This window comes from Hylobates moloch, unplaced genomic scaffold (assembly GCF_009828535.3).
Source record: "Hylobates moloch isolate HMO894 unplaced genomic scaffold, HMol_V3 SCAFFOLD_18, whole genome shotgun sequence".
Lineage (NCBI taxonomy): Eukaryota > Metazoa > Chordata > Mammalia > Primates > Hylobatidae > Hylobates > Hylobates moloch.
The window spans coordinates 68807085-68830946 of record NW_026652293.1 but is presented as its reverse complement, the minus strand read 5'-3'; the positions used below and the strand labels follow the sequence as shown (position 1 = coordinate 68830946).

General features: G+C 36.3%; 2 protein-coding genes across 4 annotated transcripts in view; one reads left to right on the top strand and one right to left on the bottom strand.

The window, feature by feature from the left end:
- Window positions 1-7670, top strand: part of ERO1B (endoplasmic reticulum oxidoreductase 1 beta) — a 66639-nt gene extending 58969 nt beyond the window's left edge. For both annotated transcript variants that reach the window (XM_058430381.1, XM_032137745.2), the window contains 3 exons: window positions 2005-2091; window positions 3050-3183; window positions 5416-7670. In XM_058430381.1, the coding sequence (XP_058286364.1) occupies window positions 2005-2091; window positions 3050-3183; window positions 5416-5476 (282 nt within the window). In that variant the 3' untranslated portion in view covers window positions 5477-7670. The remainder of the gene's footprint in view (window positions 1-2004; window positions 2092-3049; window positions 3184-5415) is intronic.
- Window positions 7671-14683: 7013 nt separating this feature from the next.
- GPR137B (G protein-coupled receptor 137B) overlaps window positions 14684-23862 on the bottom strand; it is a 68656-nt gene continuing 59477 nt past the window's right edge. Inside the window, exons 6-7 of one of the 2 annotated variants that reach the window (XM_032137742.2) lie at window positions 18352-18476; window positions 14684-15547 (exon numbers count right to left, since the gene is read on the bottom strand). In XM_032137742.2, the coding sequence (XP_031993633.1) occupies window positions 15439-15547; window positions 18352-18476 (234 nt within the window). In that variant the 3' untranslated portion in view covers window positions 14684-15438. The remainder of the gene's footprint in view (window positions 15548-18351; window positions 18477-23862) is intronic. The other variant, XM_058430382.1, reaches the window with a different exon arrangement.

Below are 23862 nucleotides of genomic sequence, written 5' to 3'. Positions count from 1 at the left end.
AGTACATGTACTGTATTTCTAAAATTTAAAGACTTCTGAATTCTAAAACACATTTGACCCCAAGATGTTTTAGATGTGGATGTCCTATAGGAACCAATAAATCAATACTGAGTGATTCTCCTTTGGTGAGACTTTCTTGGTATTTCTGAAATAAGTAATTTAGTCACAACTATATTTTAGTGTTGGGAGGTTGTTTTATTTTACAGTTGTTTTAGAGGTATATTGCCATTTTGGCATTTAATATGTTAATTCATTTTTATAATGCTTCCTGTTTTCTAAGTATCGACACATATGTTCTACTTTTAATCTTCAGAATGATCTTGTGTAATAGGGCAACTATAATTCCGTATGTTTTTGTAGATGAGGAAAGTGAGACTAAGCAAAGCCTAAGGGTCTCACAACAAGCTTTTAACTACACAATGCTGGGATTTTGTTTGCTGTTTGTCAAGGATGTATGAAGGAGAAGCTATGTCCATTTTTCATCTGCTGCAAAGAACTTACATTACATGAGAATATGACCAGCACAGGAGTTTTTGTGTTCTATTTATATTGTCTTTCTTTGCCAAGGTATTGATTCCTTTCAACCCTTTGGCAGCTGGTCAGGGCTTGTGGTAGCCAGAGTTTACAGGCTACTTGCCTCCAGCTTCATGCAATAAAATATTTCCCTCAGTGCAATAAAATGATTTTTATTTTCTACAGTTGCCATGTGAAACAAATGAGGAAATTTTCTCATAACCAATCTTATCCGCAGATAAGGTGAGACCAACCTTAAAGACATGTTGCACACAAATGCTTACAGGCGGAAGAATTTCCCCAGTGTAGGAAACTTTTTTTTTTTTTTTTTTTTTTTTTTGAGATGGAGTTTCACTCTAGTTGCCCAGGCTGGAGTGCAGTGGTGCGATCTCAGCTCACTGCAGCCTCCACCTCCCGGGTTCAAGCTATTCTCCTGCCTCAGCACTTGGGATTACAGGCATGCGCCACCACGCCTGGCTAATTTTGTATTTTTAGTAGACATGAGGTTTCACTATGTTGTTTAGGCTGGTCTCGAACTTATGACCTCAAGTGATCCACCCACCTCGGCCTCCCAAAGTACTGGGATTACAGGCGTGAGCCACTGTGCCTGGCCAGTGTAGGAAACTATTACAGCAAAATAGAGGGATCCAGTAAGCATCTCCATAAAAACTGTCACACAGGCCTGTTATCATTCACATTGATTGAGCAACCATGACAAACATAGTGTGGTACTAAGGAGTGATACAAACATTGATCATTGTTCTCGGACTAGCTTTCTGATATAGGCTTACACAAATCAAAGGTTCAAAAATAAGTGAAGCATAAACTAGACATATTTATTGTTGGTTGTATGTAGATAACAAATGGAAGCAGCAATTAAGTTCCTTAAAAAAGTAAAGACCATGTATTATTTACTTTTGTGTCTCCCGTAGTGCATATTTTGGTGCTTTGCATAAAGTAGCTCCTCAGTGGAAAGTTTATTGAATTAATATGCAGAATGAATTTTATAATTTCCATTAATGTCAGTATTTTATGTACCATATTAGAGTATACGAGTTCAAATATTTTTCTTTACTGTTGAAAAACACAATCGAGTTGGGTATGGTGGCTCACACCGTAATCTTAGCACTTTGGGAGGTTGAGGTGGGCGGATCATTTGAGGTCAGGAGTTCAAGACCAGCCTGGCCAACATGGTGAAACCCCATCTCTGCTAAAAATACAAAAATTAGCTGGGCATGGTGGCATGTGCCTGTAATCTAAGCTACTTGGGAGGCTGAGGCAGGAGAATCCCTTGAACCTGGGAGGTGGAGGTTGCAGTGAGCTGAGATTGCACCACTGCACTCCAGCCTGGGCAACAAAGCAAAACTCTTTCTCAAACAAACGAAAAACACAACTGATTTATTAATAAGCATCAAAACTTACTTATCGTTTAGCCAAATGCAGTTCAATTTTAAAAGTCTAATTAGACTGAAAATATTTTCTGCTTGCTAGGAGGAATTCCGATTACATTTCAAGAATATCTCCCGCATAATGGACTGTGTTGGATGTGACAAATGCAGATTATGGGGAAAATTACAGGTACGTGTGTTGTCTTCTCTTTTGAAGCCATTACTAACCTTTATTTTTTCCACTGAGTGCAAGCTTTTTATTAAAATGTCCTCATTGTTCATTGAATTAGAATTTAGAAATAGGCAAATCCAAAGTGTTTTTTCTGTTGATGAAAAAATTAATATTATTAAAGTATATGTGTTACATGTATGTGAAAGGATGTTTCTCATATTCTTTAGTGATTTTAGTTTTATTGTGTCTATGTTTCTATTGGTACAATACCAGATTCATTTGTGAAGTTGGTGGTCATTACGAACCGAATATATTCGTATTTTATGTATGTATATAGAAAGGTAAAATGTAATTACATAAAAAGATTGAAATATCAAGTCTTGGTCATTGAATTTGTTTAAATGAGCAAAAGAAGGTCACTTAGTCAAAATAGGAAAGCTCCGCAAGACAGATCCATTACTCCGTGTAAGCCAGTGTCAAAAGGATTGTTGAATATTTTATCTCTTTCTTACAAAAATGATAATTTATAGAAAATTAAGAGACAGAATTATTACAATGGAGACTACACTGAAATCAAATCTGTCTTTTTCTATAGTGCTAATAATTGAGAAGTTATTAAGTGTAGGTATCATTAATAATCTCTGAGTTTTGAATTGCTAAAAGCTGTAAAAAATCCTTTATGGTTATAAATTGAACATTGTAATCTTAATATATTTTCAAGGTTAAAGGCATTTGAATAATTTGGAATAGTATGATATGTATTCAATAAGTGTTAGACTATCCAGGTTTCCTTAACAGCTCAGATATGTTTATCATATGCATAACCTGTGAGAAAGTTGAAACTATAGTAACATTTTTGTGAAAAGCTCAGTTCATATGAATTTCCTGTCATAACAGTGGCTATATATTCCTTTAAGCCTTTATACTAGTTATTATTATATAAAGTTAATTATGAGTTTATTGGTATTTTCTTTAGACTCAGGGTTTAGGAACTGCTCTGAAGATATTATTCTCTGAAAAAGAAATCCAAAAGCTTCCAGAGAATAGTCCATCTAAAGGCTTCCAACTCACCCGACAGGAAATAGTTGCTCTTTTAAATGCTTTTGGAAGGTAAGAACCATTGTATGTTGAAGATTTTTGATTTCCCATTGGGTTTCAACAAACTGCAAAGATAATCTTCTCTGCTAAAAGGAGGGTTTGTTTTGTTGACAAAAAAATATTTTATATTGTATCTGTAGTAACTGAGGCCTTAATGCCGACAAGTCAGTTTCTCTACAGGTCATAGGAAAAACTAAGTTTCCAATTGCCAGTGTTTTTCAGTTTGCTGCCTTAATTTTGTGAGGAAGATATTCTTCTAATATTCTTTTTACTTGGCTATAACTTGTTCAACTACAATAGTAGGAGTAAGAAATGCGTGATTGAGAAGGTGATAAAAGAAAATTAAGAACTTCATCTGCTCCTTATTTTTCTTAAATTTTCATTACTAATTTTTTCTTTTCTCACCTTTTTCCTGCAGTATGCTCTTTATTTCTGAAGCTCAGAGGTCATTTTTCTTTCACTCATTTCTACATGACTTAACTTCTGTATACAGACATAGAATTTGCTTGCTTGTTTATATCACCAGTGGTTTAAAAAATAATTTGAATTTGCCAGCAGAGATACATGTAATGCCAACTGAGGAATACAGAACAGAAGGAAAAGGATCACAGAAAACAATACTATGCTTCCTTGGGGAAAAACAGAAAAAAGTCAACTTGAGGAAGAATTTAAAAAAAAAATAGGGGACTAAGTAATACAGAGATTATTTCTTGTTTTTCTTAACATGTGTTTTAAGTTAAAAAGAAGCAGTTAAATTAAAAACAGATTAGATGTCCCCCCGCTTTTTTTTTTTTTTTTTAAAGAGATGAGGGTCTTGCTTCTGTCATCCAGGCTGGAATGCAGTGGTGCGATCATGGCTCACTGCAGCGTCCAAATCCTGGGGTCAGGTGTTCCTTCCACTTGAGCTTTCCAAGTAGCTGGGACTACAGACACATGCTATTTTGCCTAATTAAAAAAAAATTTTGTAGAGATGGGGGTCTCACTTTGTTGTTCAGTCTGGTCTCAAACACCTGGCTTCAAGTGATTCTCCTGTCTTGGCCTCCCAAAGTGCTGGGATTACAGGCATAAGCCACTGTACCTGGCCGTTTCCCATCTTAATAGCAAGGATTTCACCTGTTGCTTCCCTCTATTTAAAGATGACTATGTAGGTTGAGATTTCAGACACAGGATGGATATAGACTATCCATTAATTGGTATTTCATAAAAAAATTCAGTCCATCCACTTATGAGGCCTATAGAAAGATAACACAGGAGATACTGAATGAAATTTAAATAAATTGAAATAAAAAATATTGTAAATAACTTAAGCATCTCTTAAATCCAAATTAAATTGAGAAAGATGAAAACAATTGAGAATTTCAAAACAATTGAAAATTTCCTTCGGTGTCATAAAAAAAATTCACAAATGCAGCCTTTCTTGTTTTAGTTCTATATCTAGAGCTTATTACCTTTTATTGTTCCCTAGAGTAATGGACTCAGAATCATGGTCCCAAAGTTCTGGAATCCTGGCCTGCTCTTTAGTAGTGGTATGAACTCAGGCAAATCACTGCTTTCCTAGTTTGTTTCCTGATAATGAGATCATATATGTGATGGGCTTAGAACATTACCTGTCCTCCTAAGTGATCAAGGAATAACTTTTCTTCTATCAAATAGTTAAAGATTTTTCTTCTATCACCCCTGAATTGTACATAGGGATTATTGAGCTTTTAGAATTACGTTTTTATATTTCCCATCCCAGAGTTTTACTTTTTGGCCTGGGCTGAGAAGCACTTCATTTAATCAGTCAGTAATCATTTATTGAATACTATAAGCATCAATGGGTATGGGGCACAGGAGAGAGACTCAGCAGGAGACAAAATAGAGTCTTTGCCCTTAGGGAGCTAACAACATAAGACAAATTAGTGTGTTTGGGGAACATTGAGTAAAGAGCAATCATTTGAAGAGGAATGTGCAAAATAAATTTATTAGACCAATTATAAGTGATTTGAGATTCTTTATTAAGAATTATTCACATCACTGTTCCCATTATTAATCTAATGTCTGTATAGTATGAAGTAATAGGCTTCCTTTGCCCCTTCTAAACCAATCTTAGTGAGAATACTAATTTAAACATGGAAGCTTCAGTGTTTGATGTTTTTTATTTTAGATTTTGCTTTCAAATTATAGCTTATGTAACAATATCAATAATTTGAAATAGTATGCATCATGTTAGCCTTACTAATATGCTTTTTCTTTTTTCTATAGGCTTTCTACAAGTATAAGAGACTTACAGAATTTTAAAGTCTTATTACAACACAGTAGGTAATAAAGGCTTTTATGTGTCTAACTAGAGACATAAAGTGACTGTGGAAAGCCTTTTAATTATGGACATTCAGCAGAAAGAGACTAATCTGACTTCAAGAATTCTGAACTCTTAAATAGAAAATTTAAATGCTCACTTGAATATTTATGATTCTTAATAGATTATTATCAACTAGAGATATTTATAAATGAAGTATATACTTTTAAAACATGTAAGTTATACTAATTTTGTGTTTAATTTCATGTGTTTTCATGTGCTGAAAATTCTAGCTTTTTTTTTAGACTTGGTTAGGTTTTTATTCTATTATCCTTTATTTCCAGTTGTCAAACTTTAAATGGCTGTGTCTGCATTCTAATAACACTGTTCACAGTCTATTGGAAAAGGAGAACTAGGGAACAAATGTTGCTTAGGGCTGGTGTCAGTGATAAAAATTTATCAATGCTTTTTAATGTGTTTTTACCCTTGCCTCACTCTGTGTGTGTCACTTTCTATAATATAAAGAAATATTATAATATTTCTAGGATCTGGAACTGTCACCATGATGAATGGCCCTTTCAATGCATAGTTACAGAAATTCCTTAAGATTCCCCAGGACTTCAATTTCATTGGTTTTTATTTGCAGTTTTTAGTTGCTGTTGTTGTTGCAGTTTCCAGTCTAAAGGACCTGCTTTGATAAAGGTGAACAAGACCTCTCCCCTATGCTACCCAGCCAGATTTCATGTGTGTGTAATGGGCTGGCCCAAGAGTGTTCTTTTACTTAGAACTCCTTTTGATTTTGCTTTTCTTTGCCCCTAGAAGTTTTAGGGACAAAGACATTTTGGAAATTGTCAGTTACTTTTAGAAAGAAAACACTGCAGAAATATTTACCAGATTACTTCTTGATAAAATTTAAATGGCATTATATGAATTTATAATGCCAATTGAAAATATTATATACACAAAATGTGCTGTTTTCACTTAAAGTAAGCATTTTTAAATGATTTATTTTAGAATACAATCTATGCAATTCTCGGACTCAGTATGCTTTTCCCTGACAGGATATATAAAAAGGTAGATTAGGTCAACCCTCCTTTAAGCTTCCTCTCCCCTCACCTTTTCTTTTCACTGTATATAAACGGTACTTTCTGTGATTCATACCAACAGAGGACTTTCTGTGATTCATACCAACAGTCCTAAACTGTCATTTTCTAAATCTGGGATTTAAAATCTTTAAACAATATTTAAAATCTTGATTTTTTTAAATGTCAGCAGATACAATTTGGAAGATTGCATCTGTGTAGAAGTAATGCAGGTACAAGATCTAGAGTTTTTCCTTAGACTCTTCAGTCTTTTCTGAATTAAAGAATAAGTGCTCTTAAATCCATATTTTATCCTGTCAAAGTCTGAAATGTGTTCATTGATGATTTGGTGACATCTAAAAAATTGTATTTAGTTGGCTTGGCTCACCCCTCTTAAAAATACTTAGCCATTTCTTGGTGGGATGTGGTGAGGGTATTAAGGTCTCAGAGTTATTTATTTTCTCACCTAATTTCAAACCTTTATAAACTTGGGGTTTTGTTGTTGATGGTGGTGGTATTTTTTGTTAAGTTGTTTAAAAGGCTGACTTGATTGGAGCCTCCTCTACTTTTTCTTGAGGGTTGCAAGTATTGTATGGTGGGGGAGGGGGGCCTTAAGGCAAACTGTCTAAAAAGTGACTATCCAATTAATTTAACTAGTAAATTAGTAAGAATTATTCTTAGTATTCATTCAGAGTTTAAGATGTGAAAAATTTGCACTTTGTTTATTACTCTAAATGTGAAGAACTTTTTGATAGTGTTATTTCACCATTCCCTCAGTTAAAGATAAAGGCTATTATTTAAACTGTTTACTAGAGAAAATCCTTGCTCTTGTCCATTTATTGTTTTTTTCTGTACTGTGATTTGTTTCAAGCTTAGGAAAGCTAGTATATTAGAGTATGTTCTAGGAAATTAAAAGATCTAGTTAGAGTAAAAAGTTCTTTTTAAGGTTCTTAACTAATTTTTTCACAACTAAGAAAATAAATGAAGTATTCTTAGGCTGAAATTCATCTTGATTAACTTTATCATAATTAGATTGTAGGGGCAGCCTACATTTTTGTGTATGTTTTTATTTCTTAAATGATTGTGTGAGCCTGGTGACATTTTATGGTTCTGATGACATAAACTGTTTTTCCAATTCACATCTTTTGTTGTGAAGTGATATTATATTAGAGTACTGTTTGCATTGTTAAAATGCTTTGCTGGTGCTCTGGCATTTTGTCTTTATCTCATCACCTAATTAAAAAACCCAGCACTTGATAATATAACTGACAGAAATGATTGTACCCACTGATGAAGTAATGAAAATGAAGGAAAATATTCCTTCCTTCAATGGCATAGGTTTATTTTTTACTTAAGTGGCATCTATGTAAGTTAGACAAACTATATATTAAAACTGGTAAACTTTGAATGTTTCTGTTTTGATTCTTAGATTATGAGGAGGATCAGACAGAATAAGGCTCCACAGTTTTGAAATTTGATAAGTCAAAACGTTTTGACATTTTTAACATTGTGAATTATTTGATATTTGTAATCTCTGTATGTATATGAAACTCTGCCATGTTTTTCAACTTTGCCTGTGTGCCACTGTATATAAGAAAGGACAGCTATTTTGAGCTTCATAAGCATTGCCTTCAGCTGAAAATTTGGGAACAGTTCACAGTAAACCTCTCAGTAGTTTGCAAACTGAGGTACCTGCAGAAACCATAGCTACTCACCAAAATACACAGATTAGGTGCATGGTATCATGCAAATTATTTGGTAAAAACACACACACACACACACACACACACACACACACACACAAATCTATGTGTACTGTATTTTAAGTAATATCTACAGATGCAGCTTTGATTTTGAACAGAATTCCAAATAATTTACTGTTGTACCCACCAGAATCTAGAAAATGGGAATTAAAGTACATGTTTCTGCAATCTTTTCTGTCTTGTTTTCCCCCCCATTTTAAGTGTTTCTTTTTATGGCATGAAAATTTTATTGTAACCTGTGGAGAAGGGAGAAAATGTATTTATAAGTAATCTGAGGTTGTTTCTTATCATAATGGCAAGCATTGGCTGGCACTGTATTAAGGGCTTTTACATGCATAGTTTGGCTTTAAATGAATACACCGTTAATCTTCACAATAGCACTAATAGGTAGGTACAATTATTTCTCTGTTTTGTAAGTAAGAAGACTGAGGATAAAAAAGTCTAAGTAACCTGTCCATAGTCACAAATTCTAGGTTGTGGAGCAAGAATTTGAGATGAGAAAGACTGATTCTAGAGCCTTTGTGACGTTTTGTAAGTTGGCCTATTTCCATTCAGCTACAAAGTGGGAACGATTAAAAGCATTGTTTGATTTGTATTGAATCATAAAGCTTATAAAATGCTTATTTTATTTAATTTTTTGAATAGGTAATACATTCACATGGTTAAAAGAAACAAACAATATAAAAAGTTATTCAGTGAATGTGTTCCTCTGTCCTTGGCCCAGCTTCCTCCACTGCACACTCATCTCCGACCATGAATAGCCTGTGCTCTTGGTTTCTTAGGTCTCCATTCACACTGTTGTAGACAGGTACAAACATATACAAATGGAGAGTCTTATTTTTTTCTCTCATTTTTACTCAAAAATCGACATCATATACATACGATTTCATTTTTTTCACCTAGTATTTCTTGGCAGTCTTCACATATGACTAGATAGTTTCCTCATTTTTTTAAGTAGATAGTTGGTATTCTGTTATGTGAATGTGCCAGTGTTGAATTAACCCATCCTCTATTAATGGGCAGTTGGGTTGTTTCCAGACCTTGTACATATATCATTTCACATTTATATAAATATTGTACCTGTAGAATAAATTCCCAAAGATAAGAATTTTGGGGGCAACGACTGTGTGCATTTATAATTTTGAAAGATACTGGCATATTGTCCTTCATGGGGTAGTCATCAATTCACATACCATCTAAAATTTATGATAGTACTTGCTAACCTGCAACATTACCAATGTAGATGTTATTAAAATGTTGGATTCTGGCCATTCTGATAGATGAAAATATATATCAATGTGTACATTCTTTTATTTTCCTTTTTTTTTTTCTTAAAAAAGAGACAGGGTCCCACTTTATCACCCAGACTGGAGTGCAGTGGTATTATCATAGTTCACCGTAGCCTCAAACTCGTGGGCTCAAGTGATCCTCCAGCCTTAACCTCCCAAATAGCCTGGATTATAGGTGCACACCACACACCTTACTGCTCAGTATGTAAATTTTTATTATGCCCAAGGTTGACCAGCTTTTAATATGTTTAGGAGCCATTTGTATTTCCTTTTTGTTTCCCATATTATTTTGTTCCTGTCCATTTTTCTACTATATCATTGATATTTATTAGGGATATGAACGCTTTGACAGTAATGAGTTGCAAATATTTTCTTTCCAATTTGTCATCTGTCTTTTGCTTATGATGGTTTTGTCATGAGTTTTAAAAAATTTTTATGTAGTCCGAATTACCAATTTTTTAGTGGTTTCTGGATTTTGAGTCATAATTAGAATGTTTTTCTCAATCCAAAGCAATAGAATAATTCACCTAAATTCTACATCTAAATTTTGAACCTCTGAAGTATATTCTGGCATAAGATATAAGTTATGGATCTAACCTAATTTTTTCTGCAGGTGATTAACTCAGTTGTTCCAATATTATTTATTGAACTGTTTGTTTTTTCCTGATGAGTTTGAGAGGCTACATTAATCTTATCTTAGAACCCCCATATGTATTTAGCTCTGTATCTGCTTCTTCTATTTCTCTGTATCTGTTTCTATTTCATTGCTCTATTTAGTCATGCACTAGAGTACCACATTGTTTTAATTACCCAGGCTTTAGTTTTAATCTAGTGCATTGGTCCTCCCTCATTCCTCCCCCCACCTTTTTTTTTTTTTTTTTTTTTTTACAGTTTTTCCAGCTGTTCTTATTTTTCCCATATGAGCTTTAAAAAATTCTTAACAGATACAGCATACTAAAACTGTCCAACTCAAGTTCTCTCCCAAGGGTTGCACTTTTAACCACTTATTTTGTCACTGTTCTTTTGATACTTTACCTAATAAAGATATACTTTTTACTACTTTTAAATTATTACAGTGTTCTATTTGGCAGTGCCCAAACAGGTGATGAGATAGAGGAAGGATGCAATGCCTGTGTGGACAGAATGTCATCTCAGTGCTTCTATTTTAAGATAGTCTCTAGGAATGATTTAAGGACTGTTCTCATGTAAAGTCCCTATTTCTTTTTTTATTCCATTATGAATTATTTGCCCAAAAGTTGGATATCTGTCAAAGATTCATAAGACAAGAGGGAGAGACCCTTAAATGAGTAATAAACTTGTAAAATCAATATGTGGATAAAAGTGCAAGTGCAAGAAGTTACTTTGAAAAAATCTACCAAAAAACAGGATTTGACTATTCATTCACTGTTATAGGAGCTGGGACTATAGCAGTGAACAAAACAGACAAACATTCCTGCCATCATATAACTTAAGACATTATATCCTACCTAGATTGTAGTGAGAATGCACCAAAAGAAAAAATACATCAACCAAAGGGGAATGGCCAACTAGACACCTATCTAGTGCAGGTGTCCTCAACGTGAATGAATCTTAGTGTTGTCTTGACAATGCCATCAGATTGTCATAGAATGAGGCTATTAATCAATTAAAGTCATTCCCCTAACACTGGTCAGAGTGGAGTTAACATTCCAAGCAACATTCTGGTATCATTTAACTTCCGCTATGGCTTTCCTTCATAGAATATACTTCCAAATGGGTGTGTGTTCTGTTCCCTTTAATGAGCTTAAACCTGCAAACCTGGAGCCCAGACTCTTGGCTAGTGAATTCACCAAGGAGACAGCACTCAAAGGATACTAAGTTACACATATTTAATGGCCCTGGTAAAGCACTATTTGTTTAGGATAAATGCATGCTAATCCATTAATGCAGTTAATCCATTCAAGGAGCACTGTAACTTGGGCCTGCCAAGAGACTGGAGGGACTGTTGTAGGTTAGTGCGATTGATGGGGAAAAGGTCGTAGTAACAGGAATCAATAGAAAAAGGGGGCAATTTTGGGAATCTTATAGGCATCTGATCTCAAGTTCGGGGCAGAAAATCTGTTCTGGACATAGAAAGTCTAATATTTTGAGTGGTAGGACATCCAAGGTCCAAAAAGGGCAGACCAGGTTTGGAGCTAGAGAATTAGTATTAGCAAGATGTTAATCAGTTTGAGAAAACAGAAGACAGGGTCCAGCCATAGCTCAAGGACTAAAGGTAGAGAATCCAGACTTGGAGGAACCAGGTAGATGTCATTAGGAGTTGCTGAGTCACTGGATTTAGATCTTATGACCCTGAACCCATAATTAATGACCTGGGCAGCCAATCTCAGAACTCCACATGGAATGAATGGAGTTCAGTGTCCTGGCCCATAGAAACCGGGCAACAGGTATAGGGACTCTGACACAGATCTAGGTTATGGGCACAGGGACATCCTCAGAAGACTTCAACATATTTGGACCCTTGGTGCAAGAGTTCTTCCTGTATCCTTGCTAAGTTTCAAATATTTAGACCCATTTAGTTCTAATATAAGTTTACCTTTACTGTTAAAAGATAAAAGCAAGTAATATCCAGTATGTAAATATAAAGATGAGAACTTTTTTCTCACAGTGCTTCTCAAGTTCTAGGGTTTACTAATATGTATTCCTTTCTTCTTAATAAGGTTTCCATGTTCAACTAGGTGTTGGCCCAGCACTAAGGTCAACAAAGAGCAGTTGACTTGGATTTTGGTGAAAGAGGAAATTTGAGGAGGCATTAGTGAGTGTGCCTGATCTAAGCAGCTAAATTTAACCAGCAAAGCTTTTAATTTGCCTGATACATTCAAGAGAGAATTGGCATAAATATGATTGATGTGTATATTGTAATAGTCAAACCTTCTTACAGTCACAACTGTAACATACTCTAGATGTTTTAATCAGCAGCTCAACTGAGTTCATTGTAAAAAGGATAAAGAGCCAATGAAAAATATCTATAAAATATTCTTAGACAATTAGCTGCAGAGGTAGACACCTATTCCAATAGTCAGAGAAACTATTTCCAATAGTTACCCAGAAATGTTCACATGAAACTTTTCAGTGTCGCATCAGACTTAGCTAAATGGTGGCACAAAATTTTCAGTGATTCCCCCTTCCCCATACACTTTAACTTTCTAATCATCAGGGCTTTAATTTCATCGTGTTGCTTTAAAACAAAAGGACATTTGGGTATTTTGCAACCAGTAATCACCATTCCTTTTCCTCTTAGCATTTAATATTCCACATAAGTAGGGTTTTTTTTTTTTTTTTTTTTTGAGAATGAGTCTCACTCTGTTGCCCAGGCTGGAGTGCAGTGGTACAATGTCCGCTCACTGCAAGCTCTGCCTCCTGGGTTCATGCCATTCTCCTGCCTCAGCCTCCTGGGTAGCTGGAACTACAGGCACCCGCCACCACGCCCGGCTAATTTTTTTGTATTTTTAGTAGAGACGGGGTTTCACCGTGTTAGCCAGGATGGTCTCTATCTCCTGACCTCGTGATCCTCCTGCCTCGGCCTCCCAAAGTGCTGGCACTACAGGCATGAGCCACTGTGCCTGGCCATAAGGAGTTGTTTTGTTAGTGTACCTAGCAGAACAAGTAAATTAGAAAGCCAAAGAGAATTTTAATTTTCCTAACAGAGGAGTTCGATGTAACCAATCATAGTTTTTTTGTATTCTGTGTTTAGAACACTTCTAGAAATTTTAGCATTATTACATTTTTAAAAGGGGAATGAGAAAAATAGGCACTTAGAACATTTTTATACTATCCAACAAAAATAATAGTTCAAATAAATCCCAGTAGCTTCATCATAAAAGTAGATTGACTTCTATCAGTTAATGCTGGGTATTCCAATTTTTCTGCCAGTAACAACAGAACTGTGTTTACGTATTACAGGATGAGTATGACATTAGTGATAGTCTTATCACTATTTTTAAAAATATATCTTCCCTTAGCTGACCTAATACTGAAGGACTGCAGGACTTTCTGAAGATGTAACTTAAAGGAGTTTAAAACATGCTGAGTCTGCCTTTAAATTAAGTATTAGTAATACAGTGTGACCACGATAATCTGTTAAAGCTATTTAGAATAATAGCTTATAATGTGTTAAGATAACTTGAATAACAGTGTAGGGTTCACTTCAGTGTAGAATTTTCCCTGACAACTACTTTAAATGCTATGTTACCCCAATTTTTTCATGTACTGAAAGACGAGAATGTTGTTATGTAGGATTATGCAGAGTGAAGGTGTTCTATACAAATGAAAAGCCCAATGATGATCGATTTGAAACTTGAGATCCCAATTTCAAATACTACCAAAACAATAGTAGACTTCATCTCTGTGAAATCAATGCCCAGAGATCAGTTATTCCTGAAGATGAAAATGAGAAGTCATCTGAAATGGGTTGCATCATGTAGCAGGACTTGTTAATATAAGTTCCTTTTCATTGGACCTTCCCTCTGTCCCCAGATGAGCGTTCCTAAGCAGAGAAGAAACGTGCCTTGTTTCTGGTAACAGTACTTCCTCTAGAACCTTATCTCTGTTTTATAGAAAAGCAGAGCATTTAGCCTCCGAATAGGCAGTTTTATGGCTCCAGGATATATATAGTGGAGTTTTTAGAATGGCACTTCCGGCCTGGGAGGTAGTATTTCGTAACATGTTTTTTACTTAAATGAAAGATGACTTACAAGGAATTGTCTGGAACATGGCTGACAGGCATCATGTTCCAGCATATTGCAGTGCTATTGCCATTTTTAAATGTGCAGCTTCCAACAGGCTCTTTACAGAGCTATTTAGAAGTAAGGGCATTATTTTAAATATAGTTGGAGATTACAGAAAAAACTATTAGGATTCCATAGTCTTAGCTCTTATTTGTAAGACCACATAGTCTTAGCAGGTATTTGTTATTAATGCTCTTTATGGACCCTCTTATTTTCTCCTTGAATGTAATGAACATTCAGTGAGTTGGAAAGGGGTGTACTCTTGATGTGGCCCTGAGGTAATGCATATTAGATTTCATTGGGCTGAAAAAAAAAAAAAAAACTATGCAGAATCTGTGAATATAGCAGAGGAGGTTTAATAGGATAAGTCAGCTACATTTTTAATGTTATCAACTTATCATCATTAATGTGTATACATTAGCGCCCTACTGAAAGGAAGTACCAGTCTTTGGGCAAAACTTAAGAGATTCTTTGAGGGACCTACTGCCTGAACCTTAAAAAAAAAAAAATCTCTGAAGACCTTACAGTCTGCTGCTTTACCATTTCATTTTAACTATCAACACTGGAGTTGCAATTGGCTAAGTTGTCAGTTGTATTTTAGGAGTCTACCAGTGTGGCACTCAGAATCGGAGTGACCATCAGTGACCTGAAGAGGTAAGATTTGAGGAATACTTTAGTCCAAAAGCTTTAAAAAACTATTAGACCATATATTCTATATTTTTAAAGTGAATTATGCATAAAAGTCTGTGCAAACTACAACATAATTGCAGTAACATTCTCAAGAAAAAAAAACCCTAGTATACTTTAGCATTATTATTTAAGTTATACAAAATACATCTTTATAAAAGTACAGATTTTCTTTAAAAAGTTTAAATTATACCCACTGAAATAGCAAGGCTCCCTCTTTAGTACTAAAATAAGGGTTTATCAATCTACATTATTGCTTAGTCCTATGGAGCCATTGGAAACCTGTAACAAATAAAAATCAAGTTCTATTTCTTAAGGAAAAGTGCCCTAAAAATTCAGCTGTCACTACACTTTTCTGAAGCTTTTCGTCTGAGGAATCGTCCATAAAACTGTTAACTGATGCTACCCAAGGCTTGGTTTGTCAGGATCCAAAGTTGAGTCTTGCAAAGTTCCTGCTTGTGCCAGGAAGCTGTTAGTTTGTTGTCCCCAATCATAGTAATCTGGAGCAAAACTTAAAAAGAAGAAAACATTTCAGTGACTTGAAACATTATATAGTATGTATGACAGTAGACAGAGCTGAGATTTTTGTGTAAACTATAGATAACTCTAAAGTTCTTTAAAATGGCTCTTAAAGTCCATTTTCCCACAAAACCATGCTACACACAGAGCTAAAACGCCCACCCACAACTCTATTGAACTCTTTAGAGCACAGAAGTATATAGCATTACTAGAGAACCCAGCCAGTCATTATGTATAGGAAGTGTTTTTAGCAACAAACTGTATCTGAATCCTAACATGGAATACAGCTCACAACCTGTGGTGTCTTTGGACAAATAACTTCTGTGCCTCAATTTCCTCATCTTAGAATGGGAGTAATATTAGTAACTACATCATGGGCCTATTGTGGAGACTGAGTTAACACCTGTAAAGTGCTTAGAACAGTATCTAATATATAGTTAATTCTCAACACATGTAAGTCGTTTTCATTATAATTATGTTCCTCTATGTAGTAGAAAGGGGGTCTTTTCTTCACTGATATAGGTAGTGAGGACTCCCTCAGCTCTAAGTCATTTCTGGCAGGTGAGAGGGTAAGACAGCTCCAGCAGAATATGGGTTTAAAGGGGAAAAAAAACTAATAGGAAATGCAGTGGGGTAACTGGAAAAGAACAGTTTTAGGGAAGAGGTGGAGCTCAAAATTTTGAGTGACCCAAAGGACAGCTTTTGACTTCAAGAAGTCCTTCTTTGTTGGCTTGCTTCTAGCTTATGTTCTTTACATCTGCTGGCTCAGCGGATTGGGCAGCTTGCTTCTTTTTTCTCAGCCACCACCTTTTATCCTATCTGACCAGGATTTCTCTGCTCCCTGATCACTGAGAAAGCATGTATTCTCCCAGCTTTTCTTCAGTACTTCTGTCCCTAAAACAAGGGCTCTTTTCAGAGTTCTCTTAAAGTTTTCTAAAGACTTTCACTGTTATTAACAAGGAGTAAAAAGGCAAGCATATATTTTTTATCATTTCATCCCAGAGGGAAAAAAGTTGTAAAGTTGTTAATGCCAAGTCTTTAATCTCACAAAAGATTACATAAGATAAGCTTTCACTTCTAAGAAGCTCCCCTTTCTCAGGAACAGGATGGGGGTCCTGGGAGGACAAGCAGAGAGAAGACAGGCTCGGCAAGCACTATGTCAGCCCTTTTGGCCCCTCTCACCCCTGCTGGCCTTGCTGGCCTCACCGTCTCAGAGCCACAGGCTGAAAGGGGGAACATGATAGTCATCGGGTAGTGGAGTATGGCTGAGCACAGCAGGCTGAGGGAAAGGGAAGGGAATCTGGATAGCTACTACCCTTCCTGTTTGCCGACCATGCCCATGCTGAGGTAAGCAAAACTTGGAATCCTGGGGTGGATCTCTGCTATGGTTGCAATTTCAGGTGCTTCCCTCTTTTTGTCTGCCTTCCCAATTCACTAAAAATTAGGCGATGGCAGCAGACTGGTAGTTCTTGTATTGTCTTACACCCTCTATGTATGCTGCTTTGAACTCTTAGTATTTAACTGCCCTCTCCACATTTTCTGGGCCAGATCTGCATGTGGATTCAAGGAAGGAGACTCCTGCTATTAAAACTTACATGAAAGTATAACATAAGCATAGGTGAGACTAAGACACAGGGTACTTACATACAAACTGTTTACATAGTATAGTGATTCAGAAAACAAATTTGAACAAAACTGCCTGAGTTAGAATTGTAGCCTAACCACTTGCTAGCTGTGTGACCTTGGACAAGTACAAGTCACCTACCCTCTAGATACCTCAGTTTCATCTGTATTATGAGGCTAATAAAATAGTACTGACCTCTCAGGACTGTTAAGACTAAATGAGTTGATATTTGTGAATCTCTTAGAACAGTGTCTGATACAGAGTAGGTGCTATAGAAGTATTTATTAAATAAGTATTCATGAAAATTGAGACCAAAGTAAATACCCTTCATGTACATGAAATTTTAAATTAAGAACTGACATCATTCAAAGTTGAAAACTTGGTCCTTTGTAATGTATAACTTATTCTAATAAATAAATACTACTGCATTTACTCTCTAGCTTTAGAACATGTGATTAAAGATATCATGTTCCCTTGAGTGATTCCATAGACAAGTGCTATATTTCCCTCTTGGAGTTTGAGAGCACACATTAGCATATTACAGGCTCTCTTGGCATTTTCTAAAAAGTTTATTTTCTGGCTGGGTACAGTGGCTCACACCTGTAATCCCAGCACTTTGGGAGGCCAAGGTGGGCAGATCACTTGAGGCCAGGAGTTCAATCCAGCCTGGCCAACGTGGCAAAACCCCATCTCTACTAAAAATAAAAAAATTAGCTGGGCATGGTGGCACACACCTGTAATCCCAGCTACTCAGGAGCCTGAGGCCCGAGAATTACTTGAACCTGGGAGGGGGAGGTTGCAGTGAACTGAGATTGCACCACTCTGCACTCCAGCCCGGGCAACAGAGCAAGACCCTGTCTCCAAAAAATAAAAAAGTTGATTATCATTTCCTTTTGCACAGCATAGCTGTTAAGAAAATAGTGTTTCATGGAATGTTGTTTAGGAAACACTACTGTATACAATAATGCTATGGGGCTTTAAAAAAATCGGATGTCCTTTCTCATTCCTGAATGTTTCACATAAGTAAGTAAAATGATCTACTGATAATCCAGTCTTATACCACCTAAGGCTGCGCAGTTTTAATGTAGGAATTTTCTTTTAGCGTGAATCTATTTAACTGGTGTAACCCTTCCCTCCTAATGAGGTTTGTCTAACATGAAGTAGGGTCTTACCCTCCCTGAAATCCCTGAGGGGCAATGTTCCAGGCAAGGTCATCATCACTGTCATATCTTCGAGGGTTGTCAAAGAAATAAGATCTGGGACTGAATCCATGGCTGGGGACCATTCCAGGATTGGTCTAGAAAGACAAGTAATCATTCAGCATACTTACAGACATCATGCCTTGCACTAGACAAAAATAAGATTTCTTGTAGGAGACTAAAGATGTTCTATTCATTTGAATGTAGGCTATATCTGTTCAGCTGGAATATTCATTTCAGTTACTCTTATGTTTGAGAGGGATTTGCCTTGCCTTTTATCAGTATGGGCAAAATCTATCAGAGTCTTGCTTGTAACAATGAGTCATCATTGTTTTAATCCCTTATTGAAAAGCTAGATGATGAGTAACTATATGCCAATAAATTGTAAAATCTAGAAGAAATGGGCAAATTCCAATACACATACAGCCTACCAAGACTAAACCAGAAGTCTAAAACCTGAACAGACCAATAACAAGTCTTTTATTCTACCTGACTAGAATTTCTCTGCTCCCTGATCCACCAAGAAAGCAATGTTTTATCCCAGCTTTTCTTCAGTTTTTCTGTCCCTAAAACAAGGGTTCTTTTCAGAGCTCTCTTAAGGTTTTCTAAAGACTTTCACTGTTAGTAACAAGGAGTAAAAAGGCAAGAGATCAAAGCCATAATAAAAATTCTCCCAGTAAAGAAAAGCCTGGGACCCGATGACTTCACTGCAGAATTCTACCAAACATTTAAAGAAGAACTAGTATCAGTCCTACTCAAACTATTCCAAAAAAATAGAGGAAGAGGGAATACTTCTACACTCATGGAGGAGGCCAGTATTACCCTGATACTAAAACCAGAGACACATAAAACTGTAGGCCAATATCTCTGATAAATATTGATGCAAAAATCCTCAATAAAATACTAGTAAAACCAAATTCAACAATACATTGGAAAGATTATTCATCATGACCAAGTGGGATTTATCCATGTGATGCAAGGATGGCTCAACATAACACAAATCAATGCGATATGTTAACAGAATGAAAGATAAAAACCATATGATCATTTCAACTGATGCTAAAAAAGCACTTGATAAAATTCAGTGTTCCTTCATGATAAAAACCCTCAAACTGGGGAAAGAAGAAACATACCTCAACATAATAAAAGCCATATATGACAGACCCATAGCTAGTATCATACTGAATAGGGGAAAACTAAAAGCCTTTCCTCTAAGATCTGGAACACACAGTCACCACTGTTATTCAACATACTACTGGAAGTCCTAGCTAGAGCAATCAGACAAGAGAAAGGGCATCCAAATTGGAATAGAAAGAGTCAAATTAATGACTCCACAAAAAGTATGAGAACTAATACATTCAGTAAAGTTGCACAAAAAATCAGTAGCATTTCTATATACCAACAGTGAATAATCTGAAAAACAAAAAGTAATCCCACTTATAATAGCCACAAATAAATACCTAGGAATTAACCAAAGAAGTGAAAGAGCTCTATAATGAAAACTATAAAACATTTAAAGAAACTGAAGAGGACACCAAAAAATGGAAAAATATTTTCTGTTCATGGATTGGAAGAATCAATATTGTTAAAATGGCCATACTACCCAAAGCAATCTACAGATTCAATGCAATCCCTATCAAAATACCAACGATATTCTTCACAGAAATAGAAAAAACAATCCTAAAATTTATACAGAACCACAAAAGACCCAGAATAGCCAAAGCTATTTTAAGCAGAACAAAACTGGAAGAATCAACATGACCTGACTTCAGATTACACTACAGAGTTATAGTAACTAAAACAGCATGGTACTGGTATAGGAACAGACACAAAGGGCCAGGCGTGGTGGTTCACACCTGTAATCCCAGCACTTTGAGAGGCCGAGGCAGGCAGATCATGAGGTCAGGAGATTGAGACCATCCTGGCTAACATGGTGAAACCCCATCTCTACTAAAAGTACAAAAAATTAGCCAGGTGAGGTGGTGGGTGCCTGTAGTCCCAGCTACTCGGGAGGCTGAGGCAGGAGGATGGCGTGAACCTGGGAGGTGGAGCTTGCAGTGAGCCGAGATCACGCCATTGCACTCCAGCCTGGGCAACAGAGCAAGACTCTGTCTCAAAAAAAAAACAAAACAAACAAACAAAAAAAACAGACACATAGACCAATGGAACAGAATAGAGAACCAAGAAACAAATCCACACACCTAGAGTGAACTCATTTTCAACAAACTGCCAAGAACATACACTGGGGAAAAGACGGTGTCTTCAATAAATGGTGCTGGGAAAACTATCCATATGCAGAAGAATGAAACTAGACCCCTATCTCTCACCAGATAAAAAAAATCAAATAAAATGGATTAAAGACTTAAACCTAAGACCTCAAACTATGAAACTACTACAAGAAAACATTGGGGAAAATCGCCAAGACATGGGTCTGGGCAAAAATTTCTTGAGAGTGTCCCTATGGGCACTGCCATCATGGCAGAGGTTTGGGGCTAAAGAGCAGAGAATTTGTTTCCTAAAGAAGTGAAAGTGCAACAGGCAGGGAATGGATCCCACATTTGCATCTGGATCTAGATTCTGTTCATCTGTTCTATTTACATATAAATACTTTGAGGGGAAGATGGTGGATAGGAGACAGGGCTTACATGCAGCTCCCACTTGGACAGAACAGTGTGTGGAAAGTCACACCATGGACTTTTGCTCCAGGAACCACCACAGGAGCATACCAGGAAAACTGAAAGAATTCATAGACACTTGGAAAGAAGCGGCAGGCCACTGCAAATTCTGAGAGACAGGTGAAAAACTCTGGTGCTCTCTTGAAAGCACCACCTCCTGGCTGGAGGCCAACCAACTCAGGACATTACAGCAACTCATGACAGATCCCCTTCTCCAAGGAAGGAGAAAACAACAGCTAATTCTACTGCCTCCAACATCCTGGCTAAACAGTGATCCTGAGTCCGTCCATAGTAGCAACTTCATTGCTAGCATAAAGCATTTAAGAAAGCCAGCACACTAAACATACAACCAAGGACTCTCAAAGAGTCTACTTCAATCCCCTGCCACCTCCACCGGAGCAGGTGCTGGTATCTACAGCTGGGAGACCTGAAGATGAATTGCATCACAGGACTCTTTGCAGACATTCCCCAGCACCAGTCCAAAGCCTGGTAGCCCTGCTGGGTGACTAGACCAAGAAGAGCAATAACAATCACTGCAGTCTGGCTCACAGGATGCCCCATCACTAGGAGAAGGGGAAGCACCCCACATCAAGGGATCACCCTGTGGGACAAAAGAATCTGACCAGCAGCTTTGAGTTCTAGATTTTTCCAGTGAAACAGTCTACCCACATGAGAAGGAATCAGAAAAGCAGTTCTGGTAATATGACAAAACAAGGTTCTATAACACCCCCCAAGGCTCACGCTAGCTCTCCAGCAATGGATCCAAACCAAGAAGAAATATCTGAATTGCCAGATAAATAATTCAGAAGGTTGATTATTAAGCTATTCAAGGAGATACCAGAGAAAGGTAAAAACCAACTTAAGTAATTTTTTTAAAATACAGATATGGATGAAAATGTCTCCAGAGAAACAGATATAATAAAAGACAATCACAACTTCTGGAAATGAAAGACACACTTGGAGGATAAAAAATTCACTGGAAAGTTTCAACAATAGAATCAAGTAGAAAGGAAAGGACTTCAGAATTTGAAGACAAGGCAATTACCCAACTGACAAAGACAAAAAGAATTTACAAAATGAACAGAGCCTCCAATAAATTTGTGATTATGTTAAATGGCCAAACATAAGAATAATTGGTGTTCCTGAAGATGAAGAGAAATCTAAAGTTTGGAAAACGTATTTGATGGAGTAATCATGAAAAACTTCCCTGGGCTCACTAGAGATCTAGACATCCAAATACAAGAAGCTCAAAGAACACCTGGGAAAATAATCACAAAAAGATGATCAGGCACAGTCAGGTTAGCTAAAGTCAAGACAAAGGAAAGAATCCTAAAAACTGTTTAACAGCAGATTTCTCAGGAGAAACCGTATAAGCCAGAAGGGATTGGGGTCCTATCTTTAGCCTCTTCAAACAAAGTAACTGTCAGCCAGGAATTTTGTATCCAGCAAAACTAAGCTTCATAAATGAAGGAAAACATACAAAGTCTTCAGACAACTAAATGCTGAGAATTTGCCATTACCAAGCCAGCACTACAAGAAATGCTAAAAGGAGTTCTAATTCTTGAAACAAAACCTCAAAATACATCATAATGGAACCTCCTTAAAGCATAAATTTCACCAGGCCTATAAAACAATGAAAAAAAAAAGTATTCAGGCAACAACTGGCATGATGAATAAAACAGTCTCACATCTCAATACTAATGTTGAGTGTAAATGGCCTAAATGCTCCATTTAAAAGATATAGAATGGCAGAATAGATAAAAATCCACAAATAAGTATCTGCTGTCTTCAAGAGACTCTCAACTAATGCATAAGGACTCACATAAACTTAAGGTAAAGGAGTGGAAAAAGATACTCCATGCAAATGAAAACAAAAAGTAAGCAGGAGTAGCTATTCTTTCATCAGACAAAATAGACTTTGAAGCATCAACAGTTAAGACAAAGAGAGACATTATATATCAATAAAAGGATCAGTCCAACAGGAAAATATCACAATCCTAAATATATATGTACCTAATATGGGAGCCCCCAAATTTATAAAAATTATTATTAGACATTAATAGTGGGGTACTTCAGTACTCCACTGACAGCACTAGACAAGCCATCAAGACAGAAAGTCAACAAAGAAACAATGGACTTAAATTATACCCTAGAACAAACGGACTTACTTAACAGATACTTACAGAACATTCTACCCAACAACTGCAGAATGTACAGTCTTTTCATTGCCACATAGAACATTCTCCAAGATAGACCATATGATAGGCCATGAAACGAGTCTAAATAAATTTAAGAAAATTGAGATTATATCAAGTACTCTCTCAGACCACAGTGGAATATAAAATTGGAGATTAACTCCAAAAGGAACCCTCAAAACTATATAAATGCATGGAAATTAATCTGCTCATGAATGATCTTTGCATCATCAATGAAATCAAGATGGAAATTAAATTCTTAGAACTGAATGATAATAATGACACGACTTACCAAAACCTCTGAGGCCCAGCAAAAGTGGGGCTGAGAGGAAAGTTCACAGCATTAAATGCCTACATCAAAAAAGTCTGGAAGAGCACAAATAGAAAATCTAAGGTCATACCTCAAGGAATTAGAGAAACAAGAACAAACCAAACCCAAACCCAGCAGAAGAAAAGAAATAACAAAGATCAGAGCAGAACTAAATGAAATTGAAACAAAAAGGCAATACAAAAGATCAATGAAACAAAAAGCTGATTCTTTGAAAAGATAAAATCGATAGACCATTAGTGAGATTAACCAAGAAGACAGAAGATCTAAATAAGCTCAATTAGAA